Source organism: Glycine max, chromosome 20 (genome assembly GCF_000004515.6).
Source record: "Glycine max cultivar Williams 82 chromosome 20, Glycine_max_v4.0, whole genome shotgun sequence".
In the NCBI taxonomy this organism is placed as follows: domain Eukaryota; kingdom Viridiplantae; phylum Streptophyta; class Magnoliopsida; order Fabales; family Fabaceae; genus Glycine; species Glycine max.
Window position 1 is genome coordinate 2,371,734 of NC_038256.2, and position 17,346 is coordinate 2,389,079.

General features: G+C 37.2%; 1 protein-coding gene across 1 annotated transcript; it reads left to right on the top strand.

The window, feature by feature from the left end:
• Positions 1-15,188: 15,188 nt before the first annotated feature.
• On the top strand, positions 15,189-15,518 carry LOC102663098 (uncharacterized). Its single transcript, XM_006606573.1, has one exon. The coding sequence runs from the start codon at positions 15,189-15,191 to the stop codon at positions 15,516-15,518; it is 330 nt and encodes a 109-aa protein (XP_006606636.1).
• Positions 15,519-17,346: the final 1,828 nt, after the last annotated feature.

Consider the following 17,346-nt stretch of genomic DNA (forward strand, 5'->3'; position numbering starts at 1 on the left):
GAACAATCTTGTTGTTGAAAGGAATAGAGTGAAGCTGTTAGGTTTTGGAGTTGTAGTTCTTTGGGTGTTCATTTCTTTACTAAGCATTGTAATTGCAATGAATGTTGGTGGTAAGAGAAATTGATTTTTGTTTTGTGTATTGGTAGGTTTTTGACAGTTGTCTTCTTAAATTTGGTAGGTTGGTGGGTTGAGATGCAAATCTTGGAAAGTAATGTTGTATTTGATGTAGTTGGATGCTTATAATGATATGAGTTTATGATGTGTTAAAGTTATATTGTATTGATGCTTAATTTTAAATGTGGACATGTTATTGATTGTACTGGCTTACTAAGCCCAACAATGTCAAGTATCATGTACTTTATTGGAACCAAGAATTTGAGATAGTAAAACAAAAATGAATTTGAGGTAGTAATGTGGAAATTGTTTGTTTTCCAGGTACTAGGATGTAAACAAACAAAAATTTTAGGTACTAAAATGAAAATGTTTTATTTTACAGGTACGTTGATGTTAAAAACAATAAATTTGAGGTACTAAAATGAAAATTGGTTATTTTGCAGTTTCCATTATTTAAGTGCAATTGTTTCAGTTCCTTTTTTTTGTCCTGTTGTTTTCATTCATTAAACACTTGAGTGTGTTACTGTCTACTTCAGCATTTGTGACAATTTCTATTTAGCAAAAGAGATATCAATATATTGATAAGTGAGAATTGTTTAATATAAGTGAAATGGTCCCAAAAGGCCTAAATTAATAGTTAATATGCCCATTGTCTAGAACAAATACACAAAAGGTGCAGTAAACTATGCACATGATTTCAATAAAGTAAAAAACAAAGCAAGCAAGATTCCCATACCCCACTATAAAAGTATTTGACATAGTCTTATTTTTGTCTATCTGTATCTTTAATTGATGCGTCTGGTTTGGTCTGAGTGGCAACAAGTCCAATTCCTAGCTTAATCTTCTTCTCAATAGTAGGTAGTTGACAACCTTTAATTTTTTCCCTTGTTTTTGGTGCCTTGCGTTTAGGAGCAAGTTTTTGTACTTTTTCATTGACAGTAGTGTCGTGCCCACAGTACCCCTACAAAATTGAAATTTGTGAAAATTAATACAGTGAGTACAAATTAATGCAATTAGTACTGTTGTGTGCTTATTTGTAGGTTTGGACTACTGATGTTGTTAAGGACCAACAACTTTTCTTACAAATTGTTGCATACCTTTTCCCTACAAAATTAAGTTACCAAATTAATCTATATGAAGTGTGATGTGGTATGCTAAGCATGCATGAAAACTTTACCTTATTGTTTGTGTTTAAACATTTGATTTGTGTGATGTCCTTCTTTTGATGCTGAGTTTGAACTCCAGCAGGTGCACCCTCATTTCCACCCAGAACAACATTGAGTGGCTCAGTCTGAACTTCAACAAGTGCACCCTCATTTCTAGCCTCAACAATATTGACTTACTGAGTCTGACCTTCGGCAGGTGCACCCTTATTTCCAACCCGAGCCGCTCCTTTAGTGCCAAGCTATGTTGCTCCTCTAGTGCTACCCTCAACTACATTGATTGGTCCATATTGAACTCCAGCAGCTGCACCTTGAGCTGCACCCTCAATTACACCTTTAGCAGCTCTACTAGGTTCCTCATTTTCTTCTTCAGGTACTACTGGAGGTAGCAATGGACACCTCCTCATATTATGAATTGTTGCCCAACATCTATTGCATTTATATGGAGTTGGGTCCCCTTCTTATCTTAGTCATGTTAAGGTCCTCATCAGGCTCCCTCCTTCTCAATTTTTTTGGTCTACTAGACCCTTTTTGTATTTTATTGGTGAATCTCATCAAACTCTCTAACTAGCCACATATCCATACCATTAATTCATGTCACCTTATGGCTATAGCAAACACCATATGTTTCCCTTGAATAATAATTATTCACATAATCTACAACTTTAAAATTTATGAACTGTATGGCAACCATTGCATGTTTGCAAGGCATTCCAACCAATCCCCAAAAGTTACATGAACAACTCTGTTGTTTATACCAATAATAAATTTCTCACCATAATGCAGATGAGTGACTTTGAAATCTCCATCTCCTCCCCAAGCAACTACCCAATTCCCAAACTTTTCAACCTCCCAGTCCAACCTTTTCATGGGCTTAGGCATCACCTCACCTTTGTAATTTTTCAATTTGTCTCTAAGGGTTGCAAACCTATTCATGAGGTATATTCTAATCCACTCACACATGGTTATGACACGCTTATCCTTATCCACTAGTATTGTACTGTTAAAGGACTCACTAAGGTTGTTCATCAAAATATCACACTTTAGGTAACGTGAGAATGCATACTTACACCATGTTGTCCTCGCTAGGTTATACAACGAATGATATGAAGCTTCGTTGATGTCCTTAATCTGCTGCATTTTGTGTTTCTGCAACTGTTCAAAGTAGCTTTAGTAGTCCCCATCATCAGATCTTTCAGCATTACCCCACCACCAAATTTTTTCTTAAAATTGTTGTAAAGATGTTGCAGGCAGAACCTGTGCTCTATCGGGGTTGAAAATTCCAAAAAAACTTGTTGTAATCCCTACACATAAAGTAACTCATGAAAATAATCCAAAAAATATCAACAACATAATAAAGTACAATCAAAGTGTATAGTTTTTTTACCTTCTGTTGATCACTAATGAACACCCATTGGTTGGTTTCAACATCACCAATATCCTTGAACAACAAATTCAGAAACCATCTCCATGTTTCCTTGGTCTCTATTTCTACAACAGCAAAAGCAATAGACATGTACTGGTCATTCGAATCTCTGCCAACAACAATCAACAGTTGTCCTCCAAACTTTGATTTTAGATGGCATTCATCTACACCAATCAAGGGTTTGCACGCCTTTTTGAAAGCAGTTTTTGGACCTTCTAAGCACGAGAGTTTTACCATTCAAGGGTATTTTTTTTCAATTTTTCCATATGGGGGTCGTTTTCAAATTATTCTTGAAAAGGAGGTAAGTCGAAACAGACATAACGACTTCTGACTAAGAAGTCGTAATACCTGTTACGACTTATTATTTTTTTACTTTTTTAAAGGAAGTCGTAAAATTTTTTAGAACTTCAATTTAATTTTTTATTTTATTTATGACTTCAAAGTCGTACATATTTTTTTTTAACTTACAACTTCAAAGTCCTAAGTTTTGTTTTTTATGACTTGAAGTCATATTTTTTTTTTTTACGTTTAAAGTATTTTATTTTAAAATTTTTTATTTACTTGTATTTTATTTTTTGTTTTGTTTTTAATTTTTTTAAAATTGTAAATAATTTTATTTATTTAATTTTTAAATAAATATTTTTTATTTTACTTGTTAATAATAAATTCATTTATACAAAATAAATAATATTATTTCATAAATTATAAGTTAATATTAATAAAAAAAAGTAATTATTAAATTAAAAACAACATAATAAATTAATATAAAATGAACAATATAACTTAAAGAAAAACGTAAAAATTAAAACTTATATTAGTTGTCTACTTATTTGTTTGTATGCATAGTTATTACGATTATGTTAAATATACAAACTATTAAAATATAAAAAATTATCTAAATTTTAAATATACAAAATATTTTAGATGAAACATTATTAAAAAAATATATAAAATACTTAAAATAAAAAATATTTGAAAAATATATAGCATATTAAATAAAACCATATAAAAAATATATACAAGATATTAAATAAAACTAATAAAATTAAAATTAAAAATATTTATTTTATAATTAAATAAATAAAATTATTTATATTTTTAAAAAAAATTGAAAAAAAAGAAAACACATGTGTATACAAAATTCTAAAATAAAAATAAAAATAGAAACAAAACTTATGACTTTGAAGTCGTAAAAAATTTTACGACTTTCATTAAAAAAAGTAAAAAAAATAATAAGTCATAACAGGTGTTACTCAGAAGTCGTAACACTTGTTACGAGTTACTTCCTTTTCAAAAAATAATTTGAAAACGACCTGCATATGAAGAAAATCGAAATAAAATATCCCTAAATGGTAAAACTCCCTCTAAGCACATGTAGAAACTACCAAATCTTAGTAGTACTTCAATGGATGGTCTCTCCTCTCAAATCAAACATGAATTATTTGGGCATCTATCATTTTGTTCAACAGCATATGACTAGAGCTAGGAATACTGCTTGACAAAATCACCATCAACAACCTGTTTTGCTAGTTGTTTAGCCCTCTATATCCTAGACAATGTAATTCTAGTTGAGTAGTTAGCCCTGATGTCATCAATTATATCCTTTATATACATGTCAGCATATGTTGCCTTCATCTTGTTGACTAAGACTTTGGCGACCCATGTAGACTTGGCACTTGTATTATTGAAAACCCTCTCACATGTGCGTTTAGGCTATATGGTATTAAGCCTATATGTGTCAGTCTGACCTACCTTATTGACATATACTAGATACTCAGTGCAATGCTTACACCTTGTTCTTGCTCGTCTCTTATCATTGAATTCAAACCTGATTTCTCTTCCATTTAAAGCATTGTATTTTAGTATGGCTTCTTTGAACTCTTTCAAAGAAGCAAACTCCAATCCCAACTTCCATTTAAATTCCTTACAAAGCAACTCGCTATTGAATCTTTCATAGTATTTCTTGACTACATCTTCATCTGAATCATCATTGCACAACTATTCACTAACATACTCATCTTCAATATCATTTTCAAGCAAACTGGGTGACACCGAAAAACTGGCACTAACATTCAAAAAAATTTGTTTAGCCCTCTTACCCCTACCAACAGGCTTCTTACCTCCACCAGTACCCTTGTTAACCCTACCAACAAGCTTTTTACCTTTACCAGCAACCTTCTTGCCATCAACAGCTTTGTTCCCTGGCCTGAAATGTGCATCACTCCGCACTTTACTTGGTAGGTTTAAGTTTTTCTCTTGGTTGAAGTAATCCTCAGATACTTTAATTAATTCAACACGTACAAGTTGGCTGTTAGGCATGTCATCATCTTTATGAACAAAAACATTGGCACAAACATCATCACTTGAATCACCTTTCTCCTTCAGATTACACACCTTTTTTTAAAGTCAACCTCTTTATTCATTTATTTTTCATTTTACCAATTTCTGGAATAGGTAAATCAAAACTATCATCCAGTCCAATTGTCATTTCCTCCTCAGAGTCATATAATTGTACATCCTTCAGTGATTCATCACTACTGTCTTCAAAAAAATTGTCATCCACAACCCCCTCATTACCACCAACACATTCCATAAACAACTCCACCTCACAACTGTTAGCAATGGCATAATTAGACAGCTCCAATGCATGATTGTCTATTGTCATCTCCTTATACTCACCATCACCACCTTTCCACCATAGCCTCATTGGTTGATCACCATATCCAAAGTCTTCTTTTAAAATCCCAATTGCTTCAAAGAATGACCACTTGTCCACATCTATATCAATGGCACTTATAGAATTGCTAGTCCCAACATATTACATCACAGGGTCCATTTGAAGGAAACCACTATGATGCAATTTTAATTTGAAACTCATGCATGCAACACATATAGAAATAACGTTTTAACATGAAATAGTTTAAGGGAAAACGGATGTTTTAATAATGTTTTAAACACATCTATATCAATGCTAATTCTGCAAATTGTACCCACTTTTGCCATTAACTACTCTCAATTTACTGTCAACCATTAATCATACCCTAATTGAACACTAATCAACCCTAATATAACCCGGTTAAACCATAAACCAACCCTAAAGAAAACCCAAAATCATTCAATACTTAGTCCTTCAAAAACCCAATTAAATCCAAATTTAAAATTTTTTGACTTCACAAAATAGGTGATAATTGATGTGCATAAGTAGATTATGTAATTAAAACATATAAGAATTAGCAATATCCTCCCATTTTTATTGCTTCTTTTTGTGTGTATCATTAAAATTTCAGCATCTTCTAAGTTGTTGTGCAGTAGATGCCTTAAACTACTAATTCATACTATTTTGATGATTTTATTTTGCAGTTATAAAGACAAGGGATAGAGAGAGAAGTTGAAGCCTAATGGTTTGCACTCAGCGCGCCAAGCTCGCTTAGCGGGAGAGTGTCCGCTCAGCGTGAAGCAGCAGCAGAGAGAACCTGCAGTCAACCGAAAGGGCGCTTAGCGCACATGGTTCGCTTAGCGCCCAACCACTTACTCGCGCTGAGCACGTAGACGTGCTCAGCGCGTAGTCGCGGGATTTCAGACTCAAGAAAGGTTTTTAAGCAAAAAGTTATGGGGAAGAAAGAGTTCGTTCAGATAGTAGAAAAAGCCCTAAGCTTGAGTTAGAGGAAGAAGACAATCATTGGGAGCCCACTCTCTTTCCCCACTTCATCTTCATTCCCTATCCCTTTACCTTTTACACCCTTTTGTATATTTGAGCCCTTCATGACCATGAAGGGCTAAACAATCCGTTGTGGGGAGCTTTTTTTCCACCAAACTCTCTTAATGTAAAAACTATTACTATCTATTTAATATTATTGCTAGTTTCATTGTTTCTTCATGTGTTTATTTCCATGTACTTGGTTTGATCATCCATTTATATGTTATGTTAGGGTTTAAGCATTGGGGAATGTGGGTAATCCTTAGAACTTGGAAGAACATTTAAAATGCTTCATTGCTAGGGATAGTGTGAAGTAATTTAGCCAAGGTGTACATCTTTGTTAGTCATGCAGTTCACTTAGTTTAGTTCTTGAAGGATTAAGGAAGAAACTAGGAGAATTAGGCTCTCTCGTGTGAGGAATCATGGTTAGAGTAGTTTCACGGATGTAGGTGATAACTAGAATAATATCAAATAAAGAAAAATTACCCCAATTATGTCAATAAAGGTTTCAGTAGGGAGTTCTCGACATAATCAAATCCTGCATTCGCTTTTCATCATCAAGCTCAATGTTTGTTTTCTTTACTCAGTTTTAGTCTAGAATCGCACCATCGTTTAATTTGCAACCAAAATGATTTACATAGCATTTTCCCAAGTCATTCATTAATTGCACATAAATTGAATACGCACTAGTTGAGCACAAACAAAATTCGTGTGGAAATGATACTCTATTTTACTATTTAAAATACTACTTGGACAAATTGGTGCACTTGTGAATTAGTTAACAAGTATTTGGCACCGTTGCGGGGATTTTGATTTTTGTACTTAGTTGTGCATACTTCAGTTTGGAAGCAATTATTCTTTATTCGTTCATTTTTTTTATACATATACACATTTCTCCTTGTTAATTTAATCCTTTGCCCCGGTTATCTGCTCTGTAGTAGCTTGCTTTTTGTATGCGAGGTAAAACTCTAGTGGAGGACTTAGCTCCACTGAATTTGGAGATTGAAGCAACATGTAGAAGAAACAACGCAACTAGAAAAAGAAGGGAGCTACAAGAAGAGTCAGTGGACCAAGGTGACAGAAGGATTCTATCCTCTTAATCATCTTCTTCATTCCCAGTTAACTTGGGGGAGCCAGTGCTGTCTACCTTTGAGGCAACTATCATGGCAGAAGACAGACCACTGAGGGTGACCCTTGAAGACTATTCTAGCTCCACCACACCTTAGTTCTTCACTAGTATTGCTCGACCAGATGTTCAAGCGGCCAATATCTCATATTCACACTCCTTTATTTAGCTCATCCAAGGCAACCTCTTCCATGGCCTACCGAACGAAGACCCCTATGCTCACCTAGCCATTTATATTGAAATATGTAATACGGTGAAGATAGCGGGAGTCCCAGAGGATGCCATAAGACTCAACCTATTCTCCTTCTTGCTAGTCGGTGAAGCCTAGAGATTGTTACATTTTTTCAAAGGGAATAGTTTAAGGTCTTGGGAAGAGGTAGTTGAAATTTTTTTAAAGAAATATTTTCCGGAGTCAAAGACAACTGAAGGGAAGGCAAATATTTCCTCATTCCACCAGTTCCCTGATGAATCTTTGAGTGAAGCCCTGGATCGTTTTCGTGGGCTACTCTGGAAGACCCCTACTCATGGGTTTAGTGCCCATACAACTCAATATTTTCATTGATGGCCTATGCCCCCACTCTAAGTAGTTGCTTGATGCTTCAGTTGGGGGAAATATTAAATTGAAGACCCCTGATGAGGCCATGAAATTAATTGAAAATATGGCAGCTGTGACCATGCCTTACTTCACAATAGAGCCCACACACCTGCAAAGAGAAGTCTCTTGGAGCTTACATCGCAGGATGCCTTGTTGGCGCAGAACAAGTTGTTGGCCAAGAAAATTGAGTCTCTCACAGAAACCTTGAATAAACTTTCGTAACAACTGCATGCAGTTCAACCTGCTTCTTCGATAGTCATGCAAGTAGGGGGGTGTAGTATATGTGGAGGAACTCAGGAGTCTGGTGCTTGCATGACTCATGATGACATCTCCAAGGAAGTTAATTATATGGCTAGCCCTAACAGACAAGTTTTCCATCTAGGTGGTTATTCAGGATACCAGCAAGGGGGCAACTTCTCTCATAATCAGGGCCAAGGCTAGAGGTCCCACCCTTGGAATTAGTTCAACAAGAATCAAAGGGCTCCATCCAATCGGCCTCCTAATCAAGGGCCTAACTTGTATGAGAGGACGACCAAGCTGAAGGACACATTGACTCAATTTATGCAAGTATCTATGTCTAATCACAAAAGCACGGAGTCAGCAATAAAAAGTCTAGAGATTCAAGTGGGGCAATTGACCAAGAAACTAGATGAAAAGTCCACTGGAAATTTTGTGGCAAATATTGAGAAAAACCCAAAAGATGAGTGTAAAGTAGTAGTCACTAGGAGTCAAGGGTGAGAGAGAGTGGAGAAGATGGAAGAGAATACTGAGAGAGATGTAGAAAATGAAGATGAAAGGGAGGAAGAAAATAAGCAGAGGGAGAAAAAATGAATAAAGAGAAAAATAAAAAGAGAGAAACAAAAAAATGAGAGGTAAGAGAGCGAGGAAGTAAGCTATGAGCCAAAGACCAAAAGCCAAGTGGCGAGGGAGAGTAGGAGAGACCCATCCACCATTTTGGTGAAAGAAGCCCCATATCTTCCTCTCGTGCCTTCAAGGAAAGAAAAAGAGTGATACTTTGCTCGATTTCTTGATATATTCAAGAAGTTAGAAATCACAATTCCCTTCGGGGAGGCTCTACAAAAGATGCCTTTGTACACCAAATTCTTCAAGGACCTCCTCACCAAGAAATGGAAATACATTAATGATGAAAGCATAGTGGTGGAAGGGAACTACAGTGCGGTTATTTAAAAAATTTTGCCACAGAAATTCAAGGATCCTGGAAGTGTGACCATTCTTTGTTCCATAGGGACTGGCTCAGTTGGAAAAGCTTTCATTGACTTGGGAGCGAGCATTAATTTGATGCCACTCTCAATGTGCAGGTAGATAGGAAATCTAAGGATTGCTTCCACCAGGATGACACTTCAACTCGCAGACTGCTCTATCACGAGGTCTTATGGTGTAGTTGAAGATGTTCTAGTCAAAGTATGTCAATTTACATTCCCAGTGGATTTTGTCATTATGGATATTGAGGAGGATTCTAACATTCCATTGATTCTAGGCCGCCCATTTATGCTGCAACTAAGTGTGTAGTTGACATGGGCAATGGTAATCTAGAAATGAGTGTGGATGACCAAAAGGTGACCTTTAACTTATTTGAAGCAATCAAGCATCCCAGTGACAACAAGGCTTTCTTCAAAGTGGAGACAACTGAGCAAGAGGCCAACATAGTTGTGCAAAGTCTGACTTTCCACTCTCCATTAGAAAGGGCATTAACAAATGCTATTGATTGTCTGACAAAGGAGGAGGAGAAAGACCTTAGAGCTTGCTTGGAGGACTTAGATAGATTGAAGGAAATTCCTTTGGGGGGAATATGCTTTTGAAGAGTTAAAAAAGGATACCACAGCTAAGAAACCCAAAGTAGACTTGAAGGTCCTGCCAACCCACTTAAAATATGTGTTCTTGGAAGAGAATGTCACAAAGCAAGTGGTGATTAGCAGTGACTTGTCCTCGGATGAAGAGTTCAGGCTGGTCGAAGTTCTCAAAAAGCACAAGGCAGCCATTGGGTGGCATATCTCAGACCTCAAGGGAATTAGCCCTTCGTATTGCATGCATAAAATTATGATGGAAGTTGATTACAAGCCAGTGCGACAACCACAAAGAAGGCTTAATCCTTCAATGAATGAAGAGGTGCACAAAGAAGTCCTTAAACTTTTGGAGGCAGGACTTATCTATCCTATCTCAGACAGTGCTTGGGTGAGCATAGTGCAAGTAGTCCCCAAGAAAGGTGGAATGACTATGGTAAGAAATGAAAAAAATGACCTCATTCCCACCCGAACTGTCACAGGATAGAGAATGTGCATTGATTATCGAAAGTTGAATGATGCCACTAGAAAAGATCACTTCCCTCTACCATTCATGGATCAGATGCTCGAGAGGTTAGCAGGCCAATCGTTCTATTGTTTCTTGGATGGATATTTTGGATATAATCAAATTGTCGTAGATCCCAAGGACCAAGAAAAAATGCATTTACTTGTCCCTTTTGTGTCTTTGCTTATAGGAGGATGTCATTTGGGCTATGCAATGCTCCAACCACGTTTTAGAGGTGTATGTTAGCAATATTCACAAATATGGTGGAGAAATGCATTGAAGTGTTCATGGATGATTTTTTAGTGTTTGGTCCATCTTTCGATTGTTGTGTAACCAATTTGGAGCTGGTCTTGCAGCGCAAGGAGACAAATTTAGTTCAGAATTGGGAGAAATTTCATTTCATGGTCCAAGAGGGAATTGTGTTGGGACATAAGATTTCTGCTAGAGGCATTGAAGTGGACAAAGCCAAAATTGATGTAATTGAAGAGCTTCCCTCACCAGTTAATGTAAAAGGCATCAGGAGTTTTCTGGGACACGCTGGGTTCTACAAGAATTTCATTAAGGACTTATCCAAGATTGCAAAGCCATCGAGTAATTTACTCAATAAGGATGTTGTGTTTAAATTTGATGAAGAGTGTTTGGCAGAATTTCAGACCTTGAAGGACATATTGGTGTTAGCTCTAGTGATTACAACTTCTGGTTGGAGTAAAGAATTTGAGCTAATGTGCGATGCAAGTGATTACGCAGTAGGTGCTGCTTTGGGGAAACGGAAGGAGAAAGTATTTCACTCCATATACTATGCGAGTAAAGTCCTAAATGGTGTGCAACTGAATTATGCCACCATAGAGAAAAAGTTGCTTGCTATCGTGTATGCTCTAGAAAAATTCAGATCCTATTTGGTGGGAACTTTAGTGGTTGTATTCACTGATCATGCAGCCATAAAATACCTTCTCATAAAGGCAGACTCCAAAGTCCAAACTAAGGCTTATCAGATGGATACTTTTGCTCCAAGAGTTTGACCTTGTGATTAAAGATAAGAAAGGGTTAGAGAATTTAGTGGCTGGCCACTTATCAAGGTTGATTAATGAAGATATGACTCGAGAAGAACTAGAAATCCATGATGAATTCTTTGATGAGTCATTACTAGTTGTGAATAAGAGACTATGGTTTGCAGATTTTGCTAATTACAAGGTTGCGGGGATCATTCCCAAGGATCTGAATTGGCATAAAAAAAAATTCCTTCATGATGCACACTTTTATGTTTGGGATAATCCTCATTTGTTTAAGATTGAAGCAGACAATCTGTTAAGGAGGTAGGCCAGGAGTATATTGTGGCAATGTCATAATTCTCCTTGCGAAGATCATTACAATGGGGATAAGATAGCTGCAAACGTCCTGTGAGCTGGTTTCTTCTAGCCCTCAATTTTTAAAGATGTGCATGATCATGTGTTGCACTATGACCAATGTTAGCGGACCGATGGTATATCCCACAGAAATGAGATGCCTATTAGTCCGTGAAAATGACTAACTTTTGTGTATAAAACTTGTGTATATTGTATCAAACTTCTCCAATTTATAGTTGTTTTATAATATTATAAGTATTTTATGTTAAATATAGGTAATAGATAATTTATACTTTTGTTTTGTGTGTTTAATAATCAATTTCTCTCAATTTCAGGTTAATTAGGCAAATTGGCAAAAGTGTTGTCTTCACCTTCTCGCTAAGCCAATCTGCTGGCTTAGCGAGCATTCGCTAAGCGCGACACTTAGTGGCTAAGCGCAAGGAAGAATCCAGAAGAAGATGAGCTGTTAGGTTTGCTGAGCGCACCACCCCAGGTCATCAAGCACACCGCTTCAACTCATCCGCTAAGCGAGAGAAGCGCGCTAAGCCAAAATCCACTTATGCGTGCTAAGCGATTCAGATTTGCACTAAGCGCGCAAGCACGAACCAACCCACCTATTTAAGCTTGAAATCAGATTTTTTGAGAGGAGTTTGGCATTTTTTCTTGAGAAGCCTCTGCATGCACAAGAGTCTGCCTTGGCTTGAAGCTTTTACATGTTTAGGAAGTTCTAGAGAGAGAAAGGTCCAAGTTCCAAAGAGTTCTGAGAAATTTTGCTGTGTGAAGATCTGTAGAGACGAGAGCTCGAGGCGGAAGTTGTTCTAAAAGCTTGAGATGAGTTTGTGAGTGATTGTGAGATCCTAGAGGGGATGGAGACATCCTCACCACTTGTATTTTTGCAATCTTTCATCTTGTTTTTCTCTGTGTTGTAAAGGAGGTTTCCAAACTATGGAAAGCTAAATCCTCTGTTGGATCTTCCTTGTAGGTACCTGATGTAAATATATTTCTATCTATGTAATGATGTTTTGTGTGTTCTCTGTGCTATCTGCTTTTCATTCCAGTATGCCTTTACCTTGATCACGTAGATGCATGCTTTGTTAGGGTCATTCAACAGTGGAAACTAGTCTGATTCTAAAGTCCTTGATAGTACGGGGCTAAGTTGTTGTACTGTTACGAGGAATCGGGGTACAAGAACTTAGTTGTGTATGTGTGTCTTAATGTGGTCCTAGTTGAGTTTAGTCTTACAAAAGGAATCTGCGGACGAGACTTGATCAGGATTAGGCTAGGCTATCATGAGGAATCGGGGTCTAGCAGTCCAGGAGACAACATAGGAATACATGGGCATTGTTAGATAGAGAACACCCGTTTTAGCATCAGGAACCTATTAGGAAGACCAACGCGTTCTCTACTTGTTTTTACACAATATTTCTCGCGTGATTTTCTTTCTTTTTGCATAGATAGTTTACATACATGTTCATAACCACAATCATCTTTTCATACCAGACACCTATTTACCGAAATAGTTTGCCAGATAACACAAGTTCCCCGAGAGTTTAATACTCGGTTCTTATCGTTTTATACTATTTGTGCGATCCGGTACACTTGCTGGCCGCGGACAATGCCCCTTCAGAATATAATCGATGTGGAATTTTTTGACTGTTGAGGTATTGACTTTGTCGATCCCCTTCCATCATCTTATGGAAGTGAATATATACTGGTGGCTGTGGATTATGTCTTTAAATGGGTGGAGGCTGTAGCTGCTTCCAAGAATGATGCCAAGACGGTCATAAATTTTTTGAAAAAGAATATATTTGCCCGATTTGGGGTTCCATGAGTCTTGATAAGTGATGGAGGTTCACACTTCTGCAATGCCCAATTGCAGAAGGTACTGGGGCATTATAATGTCACTCACAAGGTGGCTTCACCTTATCATCCCCAAACCAATGGTCAGGTTGAGGTATCCAACAAGGAATTAAAGAATATTTTAGAGAAGACTATGGCATCCTCAAGGAAAGACTGGGCTACCAAACTGGATGATGCCTTGAGGGTTTACCAAATCGCTTTCAAGACTCCCATAGGACGGTCTCCTTTCTAGATGGTCTATGGGAAGGCTTGTCATCTACCAGTAGAGATGGAGCATAAGGCCTCCATCTTGTGAATGTATATCATGCATGTTTTGATGATACCAAAACATTTTACTTGATGAGCACCAACATTTCAAGCCTCTGCATTCACACTGAGATTCCTGAATTTTGATGAAGTTCTATCTAGTGAGTGTGAATGTATATCATGCAGGTTTTGATGATACCAAAACATTTTACTTGATGAGCACAAATCAAATCAAGTCAACAAACAAGATCAAGAAAAACTAAGATAAGGACTTAGTCAATTTGTTAAAAGAATCTCAATTTGATTGCTATACTTTGGCCTTAAAATCTTTACTATCAAAATTCTTTTATTAAGGATAAAATCAGTTCAAAAAATTTCTTTTTGAATTGGTAATCTATTATCAGGTTCATGTAATCGATTACCAGAGATTTTGTGATAATGACTTTTTGAAATTTTGAATTGATGAACTAATGACACAAAATTATTTAAATTTTGATATGTGTAATCGATTACAAGAGTCATGTAATCGACTACCAGCGAAGAGATTTCAGAAAAACTTTTGAAAAATCATAACTCTTCAAAAATATAATTGTGTAATCGATTAATAGAATCTTATAACCGATTACCAGTGAAAAAGTTTCAGAAAAACCATTTGAAAAGACACATCTCTTAAAACTATTTTTGAATAGGCACAATGAGCTTATATATGCGTGTGTGTCCCTACTTTGAAAATTATAGAATTCTTAGAGAACTTAATTGTCAAAATCTCTCTAAACAAATTTGGCCAAACTCTTGCAAATTATTGAAAATTCTTCCAGGAACTTCAAATTGTATCATCTGCTCTAAAGGAGATAAATCAATTTGTTCATCTCTTATAAAACTCAGTTGTAATCAAGAGACTTTTTGTCTCTTGGTGTGTGAGAAACTTGAACACAAGGGTAAGGGATCCCAAGGTGTGTTCAAAGATTTTAAAGGATTTACAAGGATAGTGGAAAATCTCAAGTGGGTTACTTGAGGACTGGACGTAGGCACGGGAAGTGACCGAACCAGTATAAATCGAGTTTGCAATTCTCTCTTCCCTCATCTCGATTATTTTATTGCAGTTTACTTTGTCTTGTGCATTTAAAAGAACATTATTAAAATTGATTTCTTATTCTTCTTCCGCATTTTGAATCTATCATATATCTTTTAAAAGGGGATTAAAACTCGTTAGTCAGAAAATTTTTAAGACTTAATTCACCCCCTCTTAAGTTATTGAGACCACTTGTTCAACACTAAGAAGCGGAAACTACAACTCCTAGAGCTAAAGAGATGAGGCTCAATGCCTATGATTCTTCCAAGTTATATAAACAGGAGATGAAGGCCTACCATGACAAGAAACTATTAAAGAAGAGTTTTCAACTAGGACAACAAGTTCTGCTCTTCAATTCTAAACTTAGGCTGTTTCTGGGCAAACTCAAGTCCAAATGGTCTGGCCCCTTCACCATCAAAGAGGTAAAGCCTTATGGAGTTGGGGAATTGATGGATCCTTCTTCAGATGATTCGAAGAGAAGTTGGGTGGTGAATGGCCAGAGATTGAAGTTGTACCATGGTGGCAACATTGAGAGAATAACCACCATTCTCAATCTGCAAGACCCTTAGTGGGTGTCCTACGTCAATCTAGTGACGTTAAAGAAGCACTTACTGGGAGGTAACCCAGCTTTCTAACCTTTTTCTCATTCTCTATTCATGTTAGTTATTTTTTTAGGTAGTGTGGTGTAGTAATAGAGTAGCCCTTAAAGTAGAGAAGATAAATTCTAGGTAGAATAAAGGTTGAAAATTACTGGATATCTCCATGGATGCTTGAATGTTAGGTCTAGTGTTGGCTTATGGTACCCAGAGAGCCCTGGAACTGGCGGTCTGATGACTACTGAATTTTGAGTGTAGCCATGTTTTGGTCATGTCGTGCTAAGCGCGTGTCTTTGCGCTAAGCACCTTTGTTATGATCTGGAGCGGCGCTAAGCAAGACCAACATCGCTAAGCGCCCAATCTCTCCTGCTAAGCGCATCTTGTAGTGCTCAGCCCAAAAATGCCTCTAACTGACCATATTCCCTATTAGGCTTAGTGCCAAACTTCGCGCTAAGCATAGATCCTAATAGCTAAGCGCAACCTTCGTGCTGAGCCCAAAAAATCCTTTGCGTGGAAATTCATTCTATTTGAGCTTAGCACGACACCTTCGCTAAGCCCAAAAATGTCTCTGGAAGAAATCAATTGTTAATTACGCTTAGCGACACCCACGTGTTGAGCGTGCAAAGCCTGGTTTCTGAGCGTGAGCAGGACGCTGAGCCACACCATGTCCCTGCATCTTCTATCATTCAATTCGCTGAGTGCAACTATAAAGGCTAAGCGCATTACTCATGCTCGCTAAGCGGGGAAGTGCTTACTGAGCGAAAGTTACAAACCAATCCTAGCTGCAGAACTCGCCAAGCCTGCCAATCAAGCGTTAAGCATAGAACCTTCTCGAGTTGGGTATTTCACAAACTGAGCTTAGCGCAAACATGCGCTAAGCGCAAGCAAAAAAAAGGTTGGGGGGGGGGGAAGACCAAAGGACTTCGTCCTCAGGTTGCTAAGCAAGATGCCTTCACTAAGTGCATAGTACTTTAATGTTATTGCTGTTGTCAGACTGCACGCTTAGTGCGTGGCCACGCTAAGCGTATAATCAATAACTGCAGGCTATTTCGTAAACTGCCCTAAACCCCCAACCTCTCCCCATTCCGCCCACTTCACTTTTTCCTCCCCACTCCCTTTACTTTTTTTTTTTCTCTCCTGCACCACCTTATCTTCGTGCATTTTTGTTTCCACATTTTTTTCCTCTTCGTGGCATACTATCTATGTAAGCATCGTTCTTAGGATACTTTGCTTCTCTTGAGTTTAGCATTCATGTTGCATCTGTGCATTGTGTTTCTTGCATTTTTTGTTCTACACTTAGTTTGTTTCTGTTCTGTTCACCTAGGCCTTGTAGTTTTATTGTTTTCTTCATAGGGACTGTTATTCTTTGGTTTAGTTTCGAACCCCTAAGTCTACCTTCATGGATTAGCAAGCTCGTGCCTTTCAAGCCTTACAAAAAGTCATTTTATGAGTTCATGCTTTTTTTTTCTTGTGTTTGTTTGGGTTTTTGATTAACTCGCTAAGTTGGACTCATGCGCTTAACGAGTTCATGTCATTTTCATAACAATTTATGGGTTTTTGATGAACTTGCTAAGCCTGACCCATGTGCTTAGCGAGTTCATGAATTTTCTTCATATTCTTTGGGTTTTTGTATGAACTCGTTAAGCCTTACTCTTGTGCTTAGCGGGTTTTTCTGTGTGTTTATAATTTCTAGGTTCTGTGTGTTTCGTGCTTGAGCTTAGCGTGCGTGGTTGCGCAGAGCCCTAATGTCTTTTCGTGTTTCATACCTTGTCTTAGCACACAAGTGGCGCTAAGCCCACCA

Excerpts from the sequence above, each read along its gene's own strand:
- LOC102663098 (XM_006606573.1), top strand. The coding sequence starts at position 15,189 with ATGAGGCTCAATGCCTATGATTCTTCCAAGTTATATAAACAGGAGATG.